The following is a 21,610-nucleotide window of genomic DNA, read 5'->3' as shown; positions in this document are numbered from 1 at the left end:
TCACATCACTTAAAACGAGTGGGGTGCTATTATATGCATTAATTGGATAGACATCTAAGACCTATTATTAGGTGGGAAAAGCTGGCAGATTAATGTGTGCCTTTTCTATTAAAACAAAACACTACCAAAAATAATGACACACACAGTGATGTTATATAGACAACACAGGGGCACATAAGTGCGTGTCTGTCCAGAAACAGGTTGGTACCATACTGATAATAAGGTTACCCTGGACAGGATGGAAAGTGAACAGGACTGTGGGTCATGGTCAGAAGGAACTTACCCTGTAATATTTCAACTTTTTTAGAGGAACGTTTCATTTATAAGTTTTAAAACTTAGGGGCGCCTGGGTGGCGCAGTCGGTTAAGCGTCCGACTTCAGCCAGGTCACGATCTCGCGGTCCGGGAGTTCGAGCCCCGCGTCAGGCTCTGGGCTGATGGCTCAGAGCCTGGAGCCTGTTTCCGATTCTGTGTCTCCCTCTCTCTCTGCCCCTCGCCCGTTCATGCTCTGTCTCTCTCTGTCCCAAAAATAAATAAACATTGAAAAAAAAATTTAAAAAAAAAAAATAAAACTTAAAACTAATTTTAAAAGAAAACTGTTAATAATTGTTAGAGCAGGCCAACAGTATACATGATTCTTCGTAAGGCACAGGACATTAACCTCCTGATCACGTTCGTTAAGTAGATGTGGTTCCTTGGCTTTCTAGAATATCATGTCTGAAACAGACCACGTAAAAGATGCCCACGCAAGGCAGAGTTACGAACATGAAAAGAAGTATTGTCATAGGTAAGCCCAATAACATTGGAATCCACATTTGCCCAACAGGCCTATACTGGATTTAATCAATAGTGTTGTGGGTGGCTCAGTCAGGTAAGCGTCAGACTTCAGCTTAGGTCATGGTCTTGCAGTTGGTGAGTTCAAGCCCCACGTTGGGCTCTCTGCTGTCAGCAATGAGCCTGCTTCGACGAGCCCCTCCCTGCTTGTACTCTCTCTCTTTCAAAAATAAATAAGCATTAAAAAACAATAGCTGTTGGGATGATTACTGAGGATGATGAGATTATGCACAATGCTTGGCTAGCTAAAATGTAACACAGAGATCTCTGGTGGGCTGCAGTTAAGCTTGGGGGGGGGGTGTGTGTGGGCACCTTGGAATGCCCAGGCCTGCATAGCCCCCCTGCCTGCAGAATGCCTAGGCAGCCCTGACAAGTGTTTCTGCAGTCCTTGGGGAACTCTGTTATCTCTACATTGTATTCTCAGTTTAGCAGAACAGTAGGACACGTAGGCCCTTGCTGCCCACCTCTGATTTTATTAGTCTCTTGTGCTTGTTCACCTTTAAGTCGTGTGCCCTTTGTTCCTGCATGCCTGGAATGTCATACGCCCTCTGTGCACAAGCCCACTAAGATTTATGATTAACCTGACACCACAATAAACGAGAATACGAGTGAGGCGAACGGGGTCTTCGTCTGCAAACTTTGACCCCCAGGCCTTCTCCTGTCTCTCCTAGCAAAGTGTGGAGTAATCTTTCCTCCATGAGCACAGTGTTTGCCATCCATTCCTGGCAAGTGGTGCCCTGTGTGAGCGCTTGAGACCGACCCGAAGGGACGCTCGAAAATGAAAGTCTGCGCAGTAAGTCGTCGGCTTCTCTTCCGAGAACAGCCGAGTTCTGGAACTTTTCAGGCCTGGGTTTTGTTTTCCTTTTCTCTTTACTCTCGTGCGTTATTAAGACTTTCTACGTGGGGCAGCCTCATGCTCTGAACAAAGGCGATATATCAAGGTCCTAAAGCAGTGACTTGAAGCCAATGGGGCAGATAGAAATAAGAAACAATTACAGCATATGCTTCGGGTTGCCTTAGATATTAACCCATGGCTTCCCAAAAACGGCACTCTGGATGTCGACGTCTGGCAATGTGTGGGTGCCAATCTGAAACGGAAGCATGAACAGGGTTATAAGTTCCCTCTTTCTGCCCTGACAACACGAGGGTCAGTGCGAGCAGCTTTGGCTCCTTCACACATGGATGTTCTTCCTGATGCATCCCTTCCTCCAGGTCAGGGCCTCGTGGAGGCTGTTACTTTACCTCTCTGTCCTGAGAAAGAGGTGAAAAGGACTCCTCAAGCCATTGGGAATGTAGGTAGCTTCCCGCTGCCTCCACCCAAATGGGGGGACCCCCCTTCTGTTCCCATGCCCCCACCAAGATCTCCGTGTTACATTTTAGCTAGCCAAGCATTGTGTATAATCTCGCCATCCTCCGTAATAACCCCAACAAATAGTGTTGAACTTCGATATTTCTAAGGTGCTTTATGGTTTTCAAACCATTTCATTTGAATCTCACAGCTGTATCTAGTTCAGTAGGGCCAGATTCATCGTCTCCATTTCACAGATTGGAAAACTGCGGTTCAGAAAAATGACTTGTTGAAGATCAAAGCCAGTAAAGGGGCAGGGCACCTACATCTTCCAAGAGCTGAAAGCCTTCTGTAATTCATCCACTCGATAAATTCAACCCCAGTAGTTCATAGTAGCTGCCAGACCCGAGAGTTCATCTTTTTGCTGGCTGAGTTCACATTTTGGCAGGCCTCTCTACCGACTTTCTGCTTGAACCTAAGTGGGTTGATGCACATTCAAAAACCAGTTTTAGAACCTAGTGCATTCACCCAAGGGGATTTCCAGCTAGTGGGAAGTTTGCCGTCCAGGGCAACACTCAGCCTCCGTCCTGCCACAGATGCAAGTGATAAATGGCCTGGTGCCAGGCTGGATACCACAGCCCCGTGCTGCCTGCCAGTAGCTGCTACTTTTGTCATGTTAGTTTTTCATGATGGGTCCACATCCAGTCTCCCCAGCTAAGTCAGAGTCACAGGAACCTCCTTTTCCGCTTCCTATCCTTCGGTAGCCAGCCTGTCAACGAACACACACTTGATAAACTCCCTCGGCCTTATAATGTAGCCACAACAGGACACGCTTATGTGTAGCAACACATTTAAAAAATTAATCCACTGCCCATGAGAATCGACACTTCTGAAAATAAACTCTTGCTCTTCCTCCTCACCCCTGCAAACCTGCTCCCCCTACACTCTTCTCTATCTCAATCAATGGCAATTCAACTTTTGTAGCTGGTCAGCCCTCACCTAGAGTCCCTTCTTTCTTTTTTCGCACCCTATTTCCAATCCTTTAGCAACTCTTGTTGGCTCTACCTTCAAATTCCGTCCACGGGGTGCCTGGGTGGCTCAGTCAGTTAAGCGTCTGGCTTCGGCTCAGGTCATGATCTCACTGTTCGTGAGTTCGAGTCCCACGTCGGGCTCTGTGCAGACAGCTCGGAGCCTGGAGCCTGCTTCGGATTCTGTGTCTCCCTCTTTCTCTGTCCTCCCTGCTCGCGCTCTGTCTCTCAAAAATAAATAAAAATTAAAACAACAACAATAACGGCAAACAACAAATTCTATCCAGAGTCCATACCACCTCTACTGCTATCTCCATGGTACATCACCTGGATCATTAGAACGGCCTCCATTTGTATCTCCCTAAACAGCCCTTTGCAGCCAGTGTCTTCTCAAGATAGCAGCCAAAGGATCCTGTTAACCACCCAGGCAGACCATATCACTCCCTCTACTCAAAACCCTCCAACTCGGAGCTTAGCTCGGCAAAATCCAGCATCCTTGCACAGTCTTACGTGGTCCCTGATTCCATCATTTCCTTTTACTCTTCCTACTGGCCCACACCTCTCCAGGGCCCCTAGAATTCTCTTTCTCATGCACCCTATAGTTTATTCTCTCTCCTCTGGGATTCTGCATATAGTCTCACTCTCCCTGAAATGCTCTTCCCTGTGATATCATAGCTGGCTTGCTCATCTTCAAGTCTTGGCTTAAACGTCACCATATTAGGAGGCTTTCTGTGACCACCTTATATAAAACTACGGACAACATCCCTCTCCCCACTACACACACACACACACACACACACACACACACACACACCCCTTCCTGGCACTTCTTGTGCCTTCTTTTCCTCCACAGCCCACATTACCTACTAACACACTAAAGAACACACTTGTTTTGTTTGTCTAACTCTCTGCCTAGAATGTTTGCTCCAAGAGAATAGGGATTTTTGTTTCTTTTGTTCGCTGCTGTATCCCTAGCGCCTGGTACAAGTCTGGCACGTAACAGATGCTTATAAAGTATTTGCTGAGTAAATCAGACTGGCAAAGATGAAAAATTAGATGGTAGGGGCGTACGGGAATAGATGGGGCGTACTGGTGGGGGCGTACGGGAATAGATGCTTTCACATGTTGCTGTCAGAGCACAAATTGGAATTGCCTCCTTGGAGAGCAATCACGAGATCCATCAAAATTTAAAAAGGCATCTTACCTATGACCCAGCATTTAGCTGCCAAGCATTTACTCAATAGATATATGTGTTGTTGGTGTTTTTAAGTTTATTTATTTGAAGCAGAGAGAGAGAGAGAGAGAGAGCGCCTGGATCACAGGAACCATCCCTGAGATGGTAACCTAAGCCTAAATCAAGAGTCCTAGCTTGGGGCGCCTGGGTGGCGCAGTCGGTTAAGCGTCCGACTTCAACCAGGTCACGATCCGTGAGTTCGAGCCCCGGAAACAGCTCCGATTCTGTGTCTCCCTCTCTCTCTGCCCCTCCCCCGTTCATGCTCTGTCTCTCTCTGTCCCAAAAAATAAATAAACGTTGAAAAAAAAAATTAAAAAAAAGAGTCCTAGCTTAACAGACTGAGCCACCCAGTGCCCTGCAGCATTATTTTAGTGACAAAAAGTTGGAATGAACTTAAACGTCCCTGAATAGGGGGTCCGGTTGAATCATACACGGGCATCAGTATGACTTCACAATATATAACTGTTAAAGTGATAAAGGAAGAAACACACGGCTTGATGTGGAACGGTCTGATGTACTGAGTGGAACAAGCCAGGGCAGAAATATGTGGAGTATGTCACCCTTTGGGTGAAAAAAGGAGGGGCGGGGGTGTGTAAGTACATATACTTGCAAGTTCCTACAAGCATAAATAAGAGTATAAATAGCGCTGGAAAATTGCAGGGAACTAATGATAGAGGTTGCTCACACACTCCCCCCCCCCTTTTTTAAGGGAGTTATTTAAGGACCAGTGACCCTGAAAACGACTTAAAAAATCATCGCGATATAGTACTTTTAAAAAACCTACTTCTGGAAGCGCCTGGCTGGCTCAGGTGGGGGACCGTGGGGCTCTTGCTCTCCCGGGTTTGAGCCCCACGTTGGGTGTGGAGATGACTTAAAAATAAAAGATCTTAAAAAAAAACCCAGAAACCCACTTCTGTAATGTGTCAATGCGTGCTCTTCTGGTAGCTTTTACTCTGTGTGGAGCTGACGCGGTAAAAATCCGCCCTAAGCACTGCTCTGAAGGCACGGGAGTAGGAAGGAGGACCTTTTATTTCCTCCGGGAGTGAAGCCAATAAAAAGTATGAATAGATTCAGGCCAACCTCGTGCTCGGCCACTGGGGGCCTGCCCCGCCTTCCCCCCGGCCGGGGCTGCCCGTCGGTGCTGCCCTCCGCCTGGAGTCCCTGCTTCCTCCTTAGAGGGCAGCAGCAGAGCGTGTCGGGGACGCATGCGTCCCAATTTGCGCCCGGGGAATTAAAAGAAAAGAGGGGGGAAAAAGCCCCAGCGCAACACGCGCCCCAAACAAAACCTAAGTGCAGGAAAGCGCGCGGCCGCGCAGACCTGGGCCGTGCAGGCGTCTCGGCCTCGCCCGCGTCCCCGGCCGCGGCGTGATGCGCACGGACTGGCCCGCGACGCCCGGCCCCGCGACTGTCCCCGCACCTGGACGCCGGCCGGGTGGCCGCGCCCCAGCCGCGCTCGCTCGCCGCCGCCGCCGCCGCGGCCGTCTCCCAGTGTGCCGGCGCCGTGGGGCACCTCGCTCCCCATGGGGCCGCGGGACTGGCTGAGGACCGTGTGCTGCTGCTGCCCGTGCAGGTGCCTGGAGGGGCCCGCCGTGCCCGAGAAGGAGCCCCTGGTCAGGTGGGTGCGCGGCCGGCCGCGCGGAGCCTGGTGCCTGCGCGCTGGTCCGAGCTGGGGAGGCGGGCTGGGCTTCGCGGTGCCCCCATGAGGCGCCCCTTGGTCCCTTCCTGGAGACCCTGCCCCCTGGGTGAGACTTCTGCCTGGGTGAGATCCCCGGAGACGCCGGAGACCCGGGTGGATGCGTGTGGAAATCCGCGCCAAGGGAGGGACCGGAGAGAAGTTTGCAAAGGGGCTCGATTTGGGTCCTTTGCTGTGACCGACTGCGTACGGATAGGCGTATTTCAGTGAAACGGACGCCTGTGAGTTTCTGTTTCACCCAGGGGGAAAAAAACAAGTTGGATACTTTGCATTCAAGTTTATTACCAAAGACAGACAATTTAAGTGACTGAGCACAGGGGATATTTTTCACATTTAAAAAAATGCCTACTTTCTGAAGGGGCATCCTGTTCACTGGGATGTGGTCTCATTACAGGTGAAGTTAGGAAGCGTGAGGAAATTGGATGCACATTTGGCGTGGCTTTGTTGAAGGGCCGTACGACACAGTTTTGTTCGGGGCTGTCATTTTAAGCAGTTATTTTGTACCTCCGCTTTGGTGAAACGAAGGTTCCACAAGGGCATGCCTTGGAGGTAGACAGGATAGAAACGAAAGATTTAACATGAAATTAGGGAACAGTATGTGAAGTGAAAGTCAAGGGTTTGGTAAGCAAATATCGAAGCCAGTGTTTTTTTATGCAATGTGCAGTTGACAAGATAAAGCTTTCGTTACTTTTCCAAAGCATGATTTACCTTTTCTTACTCTGTCAGGTCCAAACACTTCCCTTGACTTTTGAGGTCTTATGTATCCCCTTAGTGCCTGCCCACTCTTATTTTCCAGCATATTAAATACTGCGGACTCCTTGATTTAACCAGACAGGCATCCTGGCCGCTCTAGGAACAATCCAGCCTTCTTATTCCCCTCACCATTGCCTCAAGGAGACCTTGATCTTTCCTGCCCCTCCTAAATGCTGGTTCTCAACACCCTCCCCCACCCCCCCGCCCCCAAGCAGTCTTCTTGGATTGCTTTCTGCTTATTCATCTCTCACTCCTATGATTTAGGGTTTGGGATTTACCATCTGCCCCTCACTGCTTAGTGAGCGCACATGTATGTAAACATACAGGTCACGTTCTTTTATATATAAACAATTGTATACACAATACACAATGTTTTCGTGTGCCCTTGCTGATGGTTTCCCACTTAGATTGTTAGGTCAATATGGGCAGGGAGACATCTGGTGAAGTTCCCTTAGTCCCAAATGAAGTGGGTAACAACCTAGAATTTCATGCTTGGCTTGTACATCCAACTTGTCAATATTCACTGCCACTAGAAATACAGCACTCCTTCTCAGTGCCTTGGGTCTTTCCAGTCTTCCATCCAGGATTGCTATTGGAGTTAAAAATCTTGACCTGCCTGGTTTACTGTAAGTCAGTACATTTTGCAAGTGATTTTTAGGAGGATGGAGCCAATGGGGGACAGAACAGTATGTATAGTCCTCACGAGTCAGATTGTTTGGGGTGAAAATTCCAACTGGGTGACTGGGCACAAATTATGGAACTTATTTGTGCCTTAATTTCCTCATCTATAAAATGGGGATGAGAACAATGTGTACCTCAAAGGGTTTCCATGAGAAATGAAACGAGCTAATCCCTGTGTTTAGTAGAATGTCTGACACATAGTAAACACTCAATAAATTCTAGTTGTTGTTAATGATCATTGTTATTCTTCTGAGCATGTGAATATGAGTGGACTGGTCTTTTGTGGTTTAGTGTCAATTCTGGCATCATTTCAGGGTAGCAAGGTTTGGGAAGAGCCACTTAGTGATTGATGTGTGGGGCAGTGATAGGTGTGTGTGTGGGTACCTGTATGTTTTTTCCTACTCACGTCATCAGGAGGTCTGGTTTGAAATCCTTTTTGTTTATTTATTCTTAAAGTGAGAAGTTCAGTGGTTTTTTTTTTCTTTGTATATTCACAAAGTTGTGCAATCATCACCACTCTCTAATATAGAACATTTTCATCACTACTGAAAGAAACACCACACCCATTAAGCAGTCACTCGCCACTCTCCCTTCCTTGCCCGGCCCCTTCTCCTGCAGCGACTAATCTGCTTTCTGTCTTCATAGATTTGCTATTCTGGAAATTTGGTATAAATGGAATCATACATATGTGGCCTTGGCGTCTGGCTTCTTTCACTCAGCATCGTGTTTTGGGGGTTCATCCATGATGTAAGATTTACATATCTCTTATCCATTCATCAATCGATGGGCATTTGGGTTGTTTCTGCTTTTGGGCTGTGAACGTTTGTGTACAAGTTTTTGAGCAGATGTGTGTTTTCAATGATCATGGGTATATGCTTAGGAGTGGAATGGCTGGGTCGTATAGTAATTCTACATTTAACTTTTTGACAGACTGCCAGATTGTTTTCCAGAGTGACTGGTTTGAAATCTTGAATGTGGTGAAATCATGTGGCCAGATGGCCTTAATTTTAATTTTATGGAGAACTTCATTCTTTACATCATCTTTTTTCTTTTTTTTCCTTTCATTTATTTTATTTAAAATTTTTTTTCAACGTTTTTATTTATTTTTGCGACAGAGAGAGACAGAGCATGAACGGGGGAGGGGCAGAGAGAGAGGGAGACACAGAATCGGAAACAGGCTCCAGGCTCCGAGCCCATCAGCCCAGAGCCTGACGCGGGGCTCGAACTCACGGAGCCCGAGATCGTGACCCGGACCGCGAGATCGTGACCTGGCTGAAGTCGGAGGCTTAACCGACTGCGCCACCCAGGCGCCCCTCCTTTCATTTATAAAGAAAGGTTTTGTATAGATGCCCTCCTCTCAGCTAAGTCCTTGATGGTAAAGTAATGGTTTTCAAGTTTTGTTTCATGCCCTTAGGTAACGGTGCCTGGAAGAGGTGTGGTTGGGAAATGACACTTGTCTTTTGTCTGCATGGTCACCTGCAATCCTGTTCCGGAATGCACTAGGGATTCTTGTTCTTTCCCGAAAACCGGCTCTTAGTCTCTCCTCCTTTGCCAGTCTGATCATGCCTTTTATGTTTCGACCTCATTCTTTTTGCCTTTTCTGGAACCGTGTACCCGAAGGGAAAAGCCTGTCCCTTGTCTGGTTTGCAATCTGTATTTCTGTCTGTTCCACTGGTTCTTTCTTTCCCCTTGTTCTAGAAATATGCTGAGGCCTCCCCTGACTGAAAATTCATCCTGATAGGGCCAAGCCCTTTAATTGCCATCCTTTGCTTTCCTTTGTGGCTGGCACAAATGTCTTGAAAGAGTTGTTCACTGTGCCCCGCTCCCTGTCTTCTTTAGCACCCATCCACCGTGAAATCTGGTTTCTGCCCCCTGCCTGACTACATGAACACTGCTCTCCTGAAGGTTACAAGAGAAAGAAGTGTGATGTTGTATTCTCAGTGTGCAGGACACAGTTCTGTGCTGGCCAACCGCGCCTTCTTTCGTGCGTCCTCTTTCCCCGGATTCTCTGATTTTGCTTTCTCTAGTTTCTGCTTGTGACAGGCGCAGTCACACTGCTTTCCCTCCTGGTGTCTTTGCCCATGTCACATTTGTTAGCTAAACATCTTTTTGGGTTTTTTTTGTAATTTTTTTTTAACGTTTATTTATTTTGGAGAGACAGAGGACTAAGCATGGTCGGGGACAAGCAGAAGAGAGAGAGAGGGAGACACGGAATCTGAAGCAGGCTCCAAGCTCTGAACTGTCAGCACAGAGCCCAGAGCGGGGCTTGAAATCATGAACTGTGAGATCACGACCTGAGCCAAAGTCGGACATTTAACCGACCCAGCCGCCCAGGGGCCTCACTTTTTGTTTTTCTGTCCTACTTCTCGAGTCTACTCTTCTTTTTTTTTTTTTTTTTAATTTTTATTTATTTTTGAGACAGAGACAGAGCATGAACGGGGGGAGGGTCAGAGAGAGAGGGAGACACAGAATCTAAGCAGGCTCCAGGCTCCGAGCTGTCTGCACAGAGCCCGACGCGGGGCTCGAACTCACAAACTGCGAGATCATGACATGAGCCAAAGTCAAACGCTTAACCGACTGAGCCACCCAGGCGCCCCAAGAGTCTACTCTTCTTAAGGCCCATGTCAGTTGCCAGCTTTGTGTTGAAGCCTTGGAAAGTTTCCCCAGGTTGTGATGGTTTCTCTTTACTTCCTTTTCATCCCTCGGTCACTCACCTGTGTTTATTACAGTTCGAAGGTGGGTGCTGCCACCCCAGCCAGATTGCCCAACTCCGTAGCCGCCCGGGGCTGCTTCACCAGCGAATAGGTGAGCAGTCATCTCTAAAGCCAGGAAGCTTGAGAGTAGGTCTGGAGAAAGGACACGTGGCCTGACCTTGACACCAGGCTCCAGGCCCAAAGAAAAGCAGAGGTTTTGTTCAGTTTCACGGTTTTCTGCCCTTGACTCCGATTTTAGGACGGAATCCTAGAAGACTCCTGTTTTCGATCACCGTGGAAGGTCGGAGGTTCTGCGTGCCATTCTTCCCTGCACTAATTCCTTTCCCTGATGTAAATAGTGATCAAAACCACAACGAACCAACGTGCATGGAGGACAAATGGATTTTTTTGGGATGGCGAGCTCATTGATCACTTGTCTGTAAAACAGTGAATGACTTTTTGGCTCGAGGTTTCATGTTACTAATTAAAAGGAACATATGGGGTGCGTATCGTTAGTTTCCTAGGACTGGCGCAACAAACTACCATGAATTTGGTAGCCTAAACCAACAGAAATGTATTCGTTCACAGTTCTGGAAGCCAGAAAGACCCTAGGGAGAATTGCTTCTTGCAGGGTTCAGCTTTTGGTGGCTCCTGGTGTCATTGGCTTCTGGCGGCTCAGTTGCAGACTTTGCCTCTGTCTTCTTCCCTGTGCTCTCTCCTCTGTCGCAAATGCCTATCTCTTTGCTCTTGCCAGGGCACCAGTCACTGGATGTAGGGTCCATTGCAAATCCAGGTTAATCACGTCTCAAGATCCTTAACTTAATCACACCTGCAAAGCCCCTATTTCCAAATAAGGTCACGTTCACAGGAGCCGGGGGTTGGGACTTGGACGTATCCTTTTAGGGGATGCTATTCAACCCACTACAGGGTACTTTTGGGAAAATGTTTGAGCTCAGTGAGCTTAATGCATTGGCTTTTATTTCACTTTTATACCATGGCTTTCTTCCATCGGCGATGAAAGCATACCCTTGCCATATAAAAATCCCCTATGAGCGTGAGTTGTGACCCTTGAAATGATATGATTCTAGAGGCGCAGCTGCAGTCGGCACAGCCTTTAAGCAGAGCGATGTCCAGGCCCTCCGGCACCAGAGTTTACTGCCACATGACATCCAATACAGACGGGCATGGGGGGCCTGGAAGAGCCTGCCACAGAATGACACTAAAGCATATCTCACGAGGGTCACTGAAGTTTTGCAGAGAAGTACAATTCTTACTCTAACTGTTACTTACTCTAAGCTCTAATTTCTGTTGGCTGTCGATAACCAATAAGCACCATGACGGTCCACTTGTTGAAAAGCTAAGGAAGAAAGGGGGAGAATTACAACCACGGCTGAGTTTTCGTTTGTGGCTCTCCCTTCAGCCACCTACGTGAACCACGTAATGAGCTTCCACATCTCTTTGGCTCCCCGCTCTCCTCCATGCCCGTCCACAGCCTCCGCGCCGGATAGCAGAATTTACAGACGTATCTCTCAGAATTTACAGCCGTCGGGGTTTCCTTTTTCTGCAGTGTCTGGAGTCCCCAGTAGAGAAAAATAAAATAAAACCTCAGTTTGCTCTTTGATGGTTGTTTCATGAGGTTCTGAGAAGGCCTGGAACAGGGCGTGTGAGTGTGGGCAACAGAATGGAACTTCCCGGACCATCGAGGAACGTTCAGTCTGCGGCTCCTGCTTGGGTATGCAGATGGGGGTGAGGACTGAGGTGGGGACGGGGAGCCTTCCCTGCTCAGCTCTCCTGGCCTTTCATAGGTCGTGCTTAGCGTTCCCCGTGTACTGGGCGCTGTCTGTATGCCTGTTACTTAAATCTTTGCCGTAACCCTGTGAGGTACACCCGATTCTCGTTATTCTTTGTGGCTATGTGCTGTGGCCCCCGCAGATGGTGACTGAAAGTACTCATTGCTCTGAGGGGAAAATCCAGGGTTGTTGTCCTGCGAGTCGACTTGTCAGCTGGTCCACACGTATCTTGTTTTCTGTGTGCTTCTGCGTAAAGACACCTTAGTTTTAGTATATTGTTGATTCATTGACATTGCACTCAGGGCCAGCGGCACTGTGACTGATGCCTGAGTGAGGCTCGTCGAACACACATATTTTAGTTCTGCCGCACCATGCTGGGGGGCCATTCTCAATAGCAGAATCACCAATAAATAGCACAAAAATGCAAATGACGCGGCATTAAATACACCACGAAAAGTCCACTCGTGTACAGGATGACAGCTGAAACAAAGAGGCAGAGCATTGCCTTGTTGGACCTCAGCTGGGGACGTGCCCCTCCCTCGGGGGCTGCCAAAGCACCACCAGCATCGGTGATTTGATTTCGGAGGACAGATAAATTTCAGTACGTGGGAAAAGGTACAGATATGGTAATGAGGAGCCTCAACTGTAATTGGGTCTATAATCCCCACCTGACAGTTGAAGAAACTGAGGCACAAGAGCTTCTGTAGCTAGCTCAGAGGCATAGCTGGCTGAGCTGGGAATCAACTCCTATTCTATTCTAGTGCCGTAGAAATAGCAGGGGCCACCTAGTATGCAGGGAGGGGTGTAGCTAGCGGTTTATGGGCTGTGTGCTAGAAACTGTGTTTGACGGATGAGACTTGCCCTGAATCCTTACAACCTGGGATCGAGAGCCACTGGACCCAATGTTCTGATTCAGGCTGGTGAAAGCATGTGCCTGTGGGAAAGGAAAGTGGTGGGTTTAAGTTATTTGGAAGGCAGTCACCACAAGCTCAAGAAGGACAATAATCCTTTCTTCACATGTGTGCAGTTTTTCCTTTCGCGGCGTGGGCTCCCGTGACCTCTGAGTTGAATAAATTGTGTCCTCCCCTCGGAAGGGTTTTAAAAAATGTTGGCTGAAGTGTTCGTGTCAGTGAGATCTCTCAGCCCGGGGCCCAGATGGCCTGACTCTTTTCCCATTATGTGTGGCAGGCTTCTCCGAGCTAACACAGCTCACCCATGACTTCCTGCAGAACTGGCAGGTACAAAGCCTGGAGCCCTGGGCCAGACGGTGATTCACAGGAAGCGCCTAGAGAGGCACAAAAGATTCCTGCTGCAGGAAGGGGCTGGAAGGATCTGTTGCAAAGCCTGTACATTTACCTTCTTAAAAGAGAATAGGGGTGGAGGTCAAGGGCACAGTTCCCAGAACAGGGCCTCACGTCCAATGAGTAGGAGGTAAATGCTTTACCAAGAAGTCAGCCCCTCACGGTTGGTCTAAGGATGACTTTTAAAGGTTTTCTTCCCAGGCCACCTCCAGTGTCCCTCTTCCCCATTCGTGAGTCGCATAAGTCAATCTCAGTGACATTGGAAGTTCCTGAGAAGATGAAATTTCTTTCCCTTAGGCATCGCATGATCTAGGTTTCCTGGAATTTTTCATTCTCTAGATGTCTTGAAGTGATCTTATCACTCCACCTTTGTTTAAAAAGTAAATTCTGCTTAAATGTTGGGTAAAATAGGTGTGGTTTTTTTTTTTTTTTTTTGCAGTTAGTGATGGAAATCCTTTTTAGTCTGGTTAATAAATACTAGTTTTGTACCAACTTTATGCTGTGCACTCTGTTCTTCTGTGCTTTTTTTTAGGGAATAATTTTGGTGAGACAGTGTGTATCTATCATTCCCTTGTACTGCCTGAAAGGTGGTAAGAGTTTACTGTATTGCCTCTTATTATTTTTTTCCTAGCTTTTAAAAACTCAGGTTTAGGGGCGCCTGGGTGGCGCAGTCGGTTGGGCGTCCGACTTCAGCCAGGTCACGATCTCGCGGTCCGGGAGTTCGAGCCCCGCGTCGGGCTCTGGGCTGATGGCTCAGAGCCTGGAGCCTGTTTCCGATTCTGTGTCTCCCTCTCTCTCTGCCCCTCCCCCGTTCATGCTCTGTCTCTCTCTGTCCCCAAAATAAATAAGCGTTGAAAAAAAAAAATAAAAACTCAGGTTTATATGTATAATATTAGAAATTAAAAACATATAAAAATATGTACAGTATAAACAACACCTATGAAGTGAATATTCTTGTAACCACCTTCCAGGGCAAGAGATAGCTGCCTTTCATCCTGTATCCCCCCACTCCTGATTGTATCTAGACCTTTGTGATAGTCATTTCCTGGCTTTTCTTTATAGCTCTCCCACATATGTGTGCACCTTAAAAGTGTATTTTCATTTTTGCCTGCTTTTAAACTTTACCTAAGTGAGACTAAACTGTGTGAGAGCCATCCAAGTTGCTATGTATAGCTTGGTTTGTGATTCTCATTGTTTTATAGGGCATCCGTTTTGCTCATCTGTTCTGTTGGCAAACTTTTGGGTGGTTTCCACATTAGGGCTATTACACAAGGTTTCGATTTTAGAGTCAGCACATAAGGTAAAACTGTTCATCCTTCAGCCATACTGGCCTCAGATACACCAAGCACGCTGCTGCCTCAGGGCCTTTGAACTTCCTGCCCTGCCCACTTAGAATGTTCTTCCTCCACTTACCTGTATGCGTAACTCCCTCACTTTATTCAAGTCAGTGCTCGAAATCATTTTGTCATAAAGTGCTTCCCTCACAATGCTTTTTAAAACAGTGCCCCCCCATGCCCTCTCTCTGTCCCTCATCCACCATGTGAATAAAGGGCTTCAGAGCACTGAGTGTCACCTGACATAACTGTCTGCTTCTTCCCACAAGACTGTGAGCCTACTTTTAGAAGCTTAAATAGCTAAAAAATGTTAATTGGCCTGTGAGTCTGGACACAAGGATTCCAGACTCATTTCTGCCATTCAGAGCCCTGTGAACTCGGGAAACAACAATTCATCATTCAGCAAATATTTTTTGAGCATCTTCCACAAGCCGGGTGGTGTTCTAAGCGTTTGCAGTATATCACTGAGCAAAGTAGGTAGTGATCCTGTCCCCATGGGGCTTTTATTCTAGTGGGAGAGGAAGCAGCAAACGTAATAGGTAAATTGGAAGGTAAGTAAGTGCACAGGAAAAAGAAAAGGCAGAGCATGGGCAGGGGAGCATGCTTGCCATTTTAAGTAGATTATTCAGGGCAGGCTTCATTGAGGAGCTGGTGTTTTATTTATTTACTTATTAAAAATTTATTGTTAATGTTCATTTATTTTTGAGAGAGAGAGACAGAGTGCAAGCAGGGGAGGAGCAGAAAGAGAGAGGGAGACACAGAATCCGAAGCAGGTTCCAGGCTCCGAGCTGTCAACACAGAGCCCGATACAGGGCTCGAACTCACGAACCGCGAGATCATGACCTGACGTTGGACGCTAAACCAGCCGAGCCACCCAGGCGCCCCGAGGAGCTGATGTGTAAATAAAAATTTGGAGGGGAGAGAGTGAGGTGTGTGGATACCTGGGGGAAAGCATTCTAGGTAGAAGGATCAGCCAGTGTGACTGAGGGGTTCAGGGAACAGCGAAGAGGCCAGAGTGCCTGGGGTGTCATATGGGGCCTCACAGAACACTGGATGACTTTGCCTTATATTCTAGACCGAATGGGTTTTGAGGGAGGGGTGACGCGGTCTGATTTACATCGTAAAGGGATCGCTTTGGCTGTTGTATTAGGGATGGAATTGGTGGGAGGCAATGGTAGCAAGAGGTAGACCAGCGGAAAAAACAATTGGAGGGATTCTTATATAAGATGTACCGTCCCACCCTGGCTCACCAGATCCCAGACTCCGTGCTGTGGTGTGTTAGTGCCTATTCCTTTTATTCTTGGCTCGGGGTCGCAGGGGCAGAGGTGGAAATTTTTTTTCACGTACAGCCAATAGGACTTTCTGATGGACTGGAGGTAGGGGACGAGAGAGCCGAGGATGACGTCAAAGATTTTGGCCTGAACGGTTGGAAGGATGCAGGTTCCATTATCCAAGCAGAGCCTGCTGGTGGGGAGGCCCGTGGGAGGACCAGGCTCTTGGCTTTGACCACGGTGTGCTTGAGCCCTCTATCACACATCCACAGAAATGGGGAAGAGGCAGGAGGCGTAGGAGCCTGCGGACACAGGTATAGACTTAGGAACCTTCCTCACGTAGGTGGTATTTGAACCCCTGAGTCTGGGTGAGGTGACCAGGATGAGTGCGAGCAGAGGAGGGACCAAGGACTGGGTCTCGTTCTCCCGAGCCCTGGCGTCCCCTCAGCCTCCCTGCCCGCCTCACAGGGTTTCTGTCCGGGACATCTGCAGGCCTGACGGCACCGTACAAAGGCATGAGACACAATGGCCATGGAAGGCAGGGAGCCCAGGAGCACAGGACAGGCAGCAGGGCCACAGCACAGGCCCCGCGTCGCCGCTTTTCATCCTTCACGCTGAGGCAGGTTGTGACTCTGGCATTGAAGGAAGTCATGGACTTCGGTGGTGACGTGCTGAGAAGAACTCCCAGATCTGTGGAGCCATGTTTACACTGCGGTTAAATAATGGATCTTGTAAGCTTTGAGAAAGAGCCAGAGTATCTGGCAGGAGGGAAGGAAGGAAAAAGGGAGGGAAAGTAAGGAGGGAAGAAGGGAGGCAGGGAGGGAGGAAAGACAGGAAGAAAGAAGGGAAGGAGGGAGGGGGAGGGGGGGGGGAGGAGAGATAGAGAGAGAGAGAGAGAGAGAGAGAGAGAGATGGAGGGGGAAGGGGAAAAGAAGGAGAGGGAGAGGATCTTGGATCCACCTGCCCTGTCACTGGGAGGTTTCCTTAGAGAGGAAGGGAAAGTTCTGGAAACCAGGGGCTCCATAGGCAATTCAGTTCTTGGTGGGAAATCGGTTGAGGAGTCCTTAAGTAGTCAAAGGGGGTGCCACCAGACAGCCTTCGGAGTCTGCCTTTTGAGATCTTTGGTTGCTGTTTACTGGAGATTTTGTGTCTTCACTGTTTTGGGGATTTCAATCTTTTTCCTTTTTCTTTTCTTTTTTTTTTTTTTTTTTTTTTTTAGTTTATTTGGAGAGAGAGAGAGGGAGAGAGAGAGAATCCCAAGCAGGCTCTGTATGATCAATGCAGAGCCCAACATGGGCCTCAAACTCACAAACCATGAGCTCATGACTTGAGCTGGGATCAAGAGTTGGACACTTAGTGACTGTGCCACCCAGGCCTTCAGTCTTAAACCGGAGAACACGGACACACAGCCTGTCTGTGGGGAGAACAGTAAAGTCACTGCAGCTGTGGGCATCAGCAGCCAGCCTGGTATGCTGTGGGGACTTCCAGAATCTTTTACACATGGTTGGTAGTGAGGACTCATGGAAAGTTCTGGAAACTCTTGGTAAGCAGACTTAATGCCCACCGGCACTTTGCACTCGCAGTCCCCAGGGGGGAAGTCCAGTGTTGCTAGGTCTTGAGTCTCCTGTGAGCTGTAGATGGGTGGAAAGGAGAGACTTTGGAGTGATTCAGTCTTGTGCTCCCCGGTGGGGTTAGGGGTAGAATCATCCTACATTTTGGGAGTGAAAGCCGCTTCTGCTTCTAATGTAACTTCAGAGCCACCTCTCAAATACCCGAGGTTAATAAAATATTTATCGTCAGCAGATGGTGGCCAGGGGCAAAACAGCTGCTCTCACTTTCTTTAGAACCTTTTAGAAACATTATAGGGGGGAGGGAGAGAAAATGAAGTTCCTGACTCAACCTGCCCTCCCTCCCTGCCTTCTGTCCTCCCTGGGCTACCTGGGCTCAGACCTCAGGGCCTTTGCACTGAATTCTCTTTACACAGTAAAATTCCCTTCACAGTCTCTGGCACACAAGGTTCCCAAGCTCTCTAGTTGTTTGCTTTAGACATTTCTTTCTTCTGGTATCTCCACTCCAAGGGTTTGAAATTTTAAAATAAAGTGGATTAATGCCGTGGGTAAGTAGCGGTACAGGATAAAAGGAGCAGGGACTAGCATGCCAGAGCACAGAATCCGGGATCCAGGGAGCCAGTTGGGGTGGGGTCTGACAGAACCTTCTGCATGAACACACACCCTCCTTCACCTTCACCTTGACCAGTGTTTGGTTGACCAGATGCACAGGTCAGATTCCACACTCAAGAGGACGGCGGGAGCCACAAGAAAACACCACGGGTCAGAGTTATTGCTCACCCAGAGGCAGAAGCTCTCGATTCTCTTTCCTGTTGTATGTCCCCCCAGGTGTCAGTGACCAGGCAGTCTGACACTCATAGGATGCCAGGGCAATGCTGCTCACAATTAGGGAAGGGCAAGGCATGGAGAGAACTCTGGAGGCAGCCCCTGTCTGGAGACACAAGCCCTTCTAAACGGGCCTGGTGGTGGCTGTCCTGTAGAGCGTCCTTTAGGTGTGCAGATTAAGCAGGAGAGGCTGTGTTTTGCATTGGCCGGAGCCACGCATGTTCATGTGTGAGTGTGTGTGTGTTGGGTGAAAGAGGAGAGAGAGAGACAAAGAGGGAGGGAGAGAGAGATTGGTTGTTAGAGGCAGGGGGCTTGCCAGGGAGGCACCTGTCATAATCTCAAAACATGCAAAGAAATTGTGGATTGCTAGAAAAGTGGCTAGAGTATTCATGGTCAAATGTTGTCGGTGACCGATTATGCAGGTGGATTCTGGCTAATTTCTAAACCTGCTTTTGGGAAGCTTTAAAAAGGTGACGACAATGAATTATGTCTGAGATTTCCTTTAATAGGTCACTTTGCTGCTTTCGACAAGTACTTTTATTTGTTTATTTTTTATTTACTTACTTTTTTGACAAGTACTTTTGAAGCACCTTCTTTGTGCCCGACCCTGCCAGGTCATGTGGAATGTCAGAAGGTCCGGGGTACAATCTCTGCCCTAGAGGAACTCACCAGCTCGTTGAAGAGTTAAGACCTACACAAATGAAACAGATTCGGGGACAAATAAAAGAGTGGCTTCAGGAAAGTACTAGGGTTTCGTGGCCCGAGAGGGATGTGTACCATGGCATCAGCAGCCATGGCTGCAGCTTCTGTGTGCCCCTGGGGTCTGGATGCCAGGAGGGGACACCCCGGGGGAACTTGCCGGTTTGTGCAGGGAGGGCTTGACATGGGTAGCTGTTATCTGAACCGCTCCATTCGTGAGTGTATCCCCGTCACGGCATTTGGAGGTCACGTCTGTGACATGTACTGCTTGGAGCCACCCCACCGGGGACCTCATGCCGGGAGGACGCTGTCAGCTGGCCGCCTAAGCGACGAAAGTCAAGCAACTCCGAAGGCTGGTCCCTGTCTGCAAAGGAGGATAGTGTTACTTACTCTTCTGACCTCAGATGATTGTGTAACAGGAAGGATGGGACGTGGAAGCCCTTGTGCAAAGCGCTGTGTGGTGCAGAGATGGTGTGTCAGTGGCTGTAAAATCTGTCAGGCGGAAAGCAAGTGACGACGGTACCCTTTGCGTCACGGGCACCTCTCCGGTGTCTGCCTGCCCTTTGGTATTCCTCTTGGCCCAGCTTTCTGTCTTCCTCGGCTCTCACCTGCTGTTTCCAATCACCCCACTATCCCTGCTTTTTAAGTCTAGCTATCCTGGTGAGACCTTTCCTTACTCCCCAGGCTGTCAAGGCGATAGAAACGCAGGTGCATTTCTCCCTAGTCTACATGTCCGGCCCCGTCCTTGTTCCCAAACCCAGATCCTGACCCCTCTCTGACTGCCCTGTGAGCTCAAGGTCAGCCTTGGCCTCCCTCCTCTGCGCCGTCCCAGTTAAAGGCATCCCTGGCCCACATCCCCTTTGACTCTCTCCTCGCACCTCCAGGCTGCGTGCCACAGGGCACTAGCACCGCCATTGCCTGCCTCACTGCACTGCGTCGCAGCCTCTCATGACCGTCCCCGCCCCGTTTCCCCAGCCACACCATCGTACGTGCTCACCCCAACCAGTATTTCACATGATGGGGACATATGTTTTTATTAGCAGAACTCCACCTCCCCAAAGAAACCTTCCTTGTAACCCCAGCAAATGAGATTTAAATTGAGCGGCCGTTCTTGTTGTGGCTGGTTTGTGGGCTTCTTTCTTTCTCTGCCAGGGGAGCCCTGCCCATCCCCTGCTGCACTCCACCCCCACAGCCGCTCCCGGGCCCTGACATAGGACCTCAAAGTTCAGGCCGTGAACACCACACCTACTGTCTCCTAAGCCTCCTAAGCCTTGTCCTTGTTCCTTCTTCTCCAGAGTTATTTCTGAAACCCAGACCCGACAAGGCTCAAAATCCCCTTCACTTTTTCACATTTCAGAGACTAAAGCCCGAGCCCCAGCACTGTCATCAGTCTGACCCCAAATGACCTTTTCTTCTTCCCACCCCTCCGTTTCCCTGTGTGTGTGCCCCGCGTGGTGGAACCACTCAGGGACGCTGGAAAGTCCCCAGCCCCGTGGGCCCCTCAAGCCTCTGTGTGCTGCTCCTGCTGTTCCCTCTGCAAGAATTCCTTTCCCTGGGCTTCTCTTCCTGCCGACAGGCTGTGCCTTCATCAGGTCTGGGTTAGATGTCACCTTCATGAAACCTTTCTTGAACTCCTATCTACACACAGGTTGTCACTCCTTCTCTGCTCCTACGACATTCTGTTTATACTTAACTTTTTAAAATTTCACTTTCTCATTACATTATAGTTACGCTAAGGGTAGGGGCAATGTCCTCTTTGGTTTCAAGTCCCCCCGAAACACCCAGCCTAGTGCCCAGTATGCAGCAGGCATCCATTCCGTGTTCATCGAATAAACAACTGAAGGAAGGAAGGAAGGAAGGAAGGAAGGAAGGAAGGAAGGAAGGAAGGAAGGAAGGAAGGAAGGAAGAAAGGAATCTGACACGCTCGTTAAAGCCCGGGTGGCCAGGGCACCGAGGCCTCATTTGTGTCCTCTTTCGTTGGCTCACCACTCTTAAGAAGAAGGGCTTTCTGTGTTTCAGCCTTTGCATGTCGGGCAGCCTATGTGAAGGCAGGGAGGCTCTGATAACAGTGTGGCTGTGCTGTGTCTGCTTCCCCACAGGTGGCCCCTTTCTGGAATGCTCTGACCTCTTTGTCCAGTCCCAGCCCCTACACTCCCCATGCAGCTTGAGGGATTTGAGGATCCGGTGTCTCAGCCCTCTGTCTGATGTAGATAGCTGGCCTCCTGATGGCCTTGGTGCGAAAACCCCATCCCCACCTTTCCTCCAGTTTCTACAAGTGGGTCCTGGCCAACTCTCCTAAGTCTGAGTCTCTGATTGGTAGTCTGCCCCCCACACCCCTGCTGTTGCTGAACCCCATTTTGCTGACTAGTACTTCGCTTCCTATTACAAGATTTCCCCAGTGCTAGCTTCTGTTTAAATCTCAATATTGACCTCCAGCCCGTCTGTCAGCTACTCCTATCCCTCCTTCACAGGGGTTGTCTGCTTATCTGGGAGTCTTCTTCTGGTCCTCCTTTGTCATTGTCTCACGTCACATCTGCAGGTGTGTTGGCCACCCCACGATCACGGGACATTCTAGAGCTCTGCTCCAGAAAATGACAGCCCTCACCATCCAGATGAACA

At 48.9% G+C, this 21,610-nt stretch overlaps 1 protein-coding gene across 2 annotated transcripts in view; it reads left to right on the top strand.

Annotated features, from left to right (window-relative positions):
* The first annotated feature begins 1,436 nt into the window (after window positions 1-1,436).
* MREG (melanoregulin) overlaps window positions 1,437-21,610 on the top strand; it is a 62,272-nt gene continuing 42,098 nt past the window's right edge. Inside the window, exon 1 of one of the 2 annotated variants that reach the window (XM_032594513.1) lies at window positions 1,437-1,626. Coding sequence is in view for 1 of the 2 variants with exons in the window: in XM_030325601.1 (XP_030181461.1) it covers window positions 5,904-5,998 (95 nt within the window). In the remaining variant the exon portion in view is untranslated. Of the gene's footprint in view, window positions 1,627-5,882; window positions 5,999-21,610 lie in introns of those variants that run through there. The other variant, XM_030325601.1, reaches the window with a different exon arrangement.

Source organism: Lynx canadensis, chromosome C1 (genome assembly GCF_007474595.2).
Source record: "Lynx canadensis isolate LIC74 chromosome C1, mLynCan4.pri.v2, whole genome shotgun sequence".
NCBI classification, from domain to species: domain Eukaryota; kingdom Metazoa; phylum Chordata; class Mammalia; order Carnivora; family Felidae; genus Lynx; species Lynx canadensis.
The sequence above is the reverse complement of the archived record's forward strand: the minus strand, read 5'-3'. Positions and strand labels throughout refer to the sequence as shown.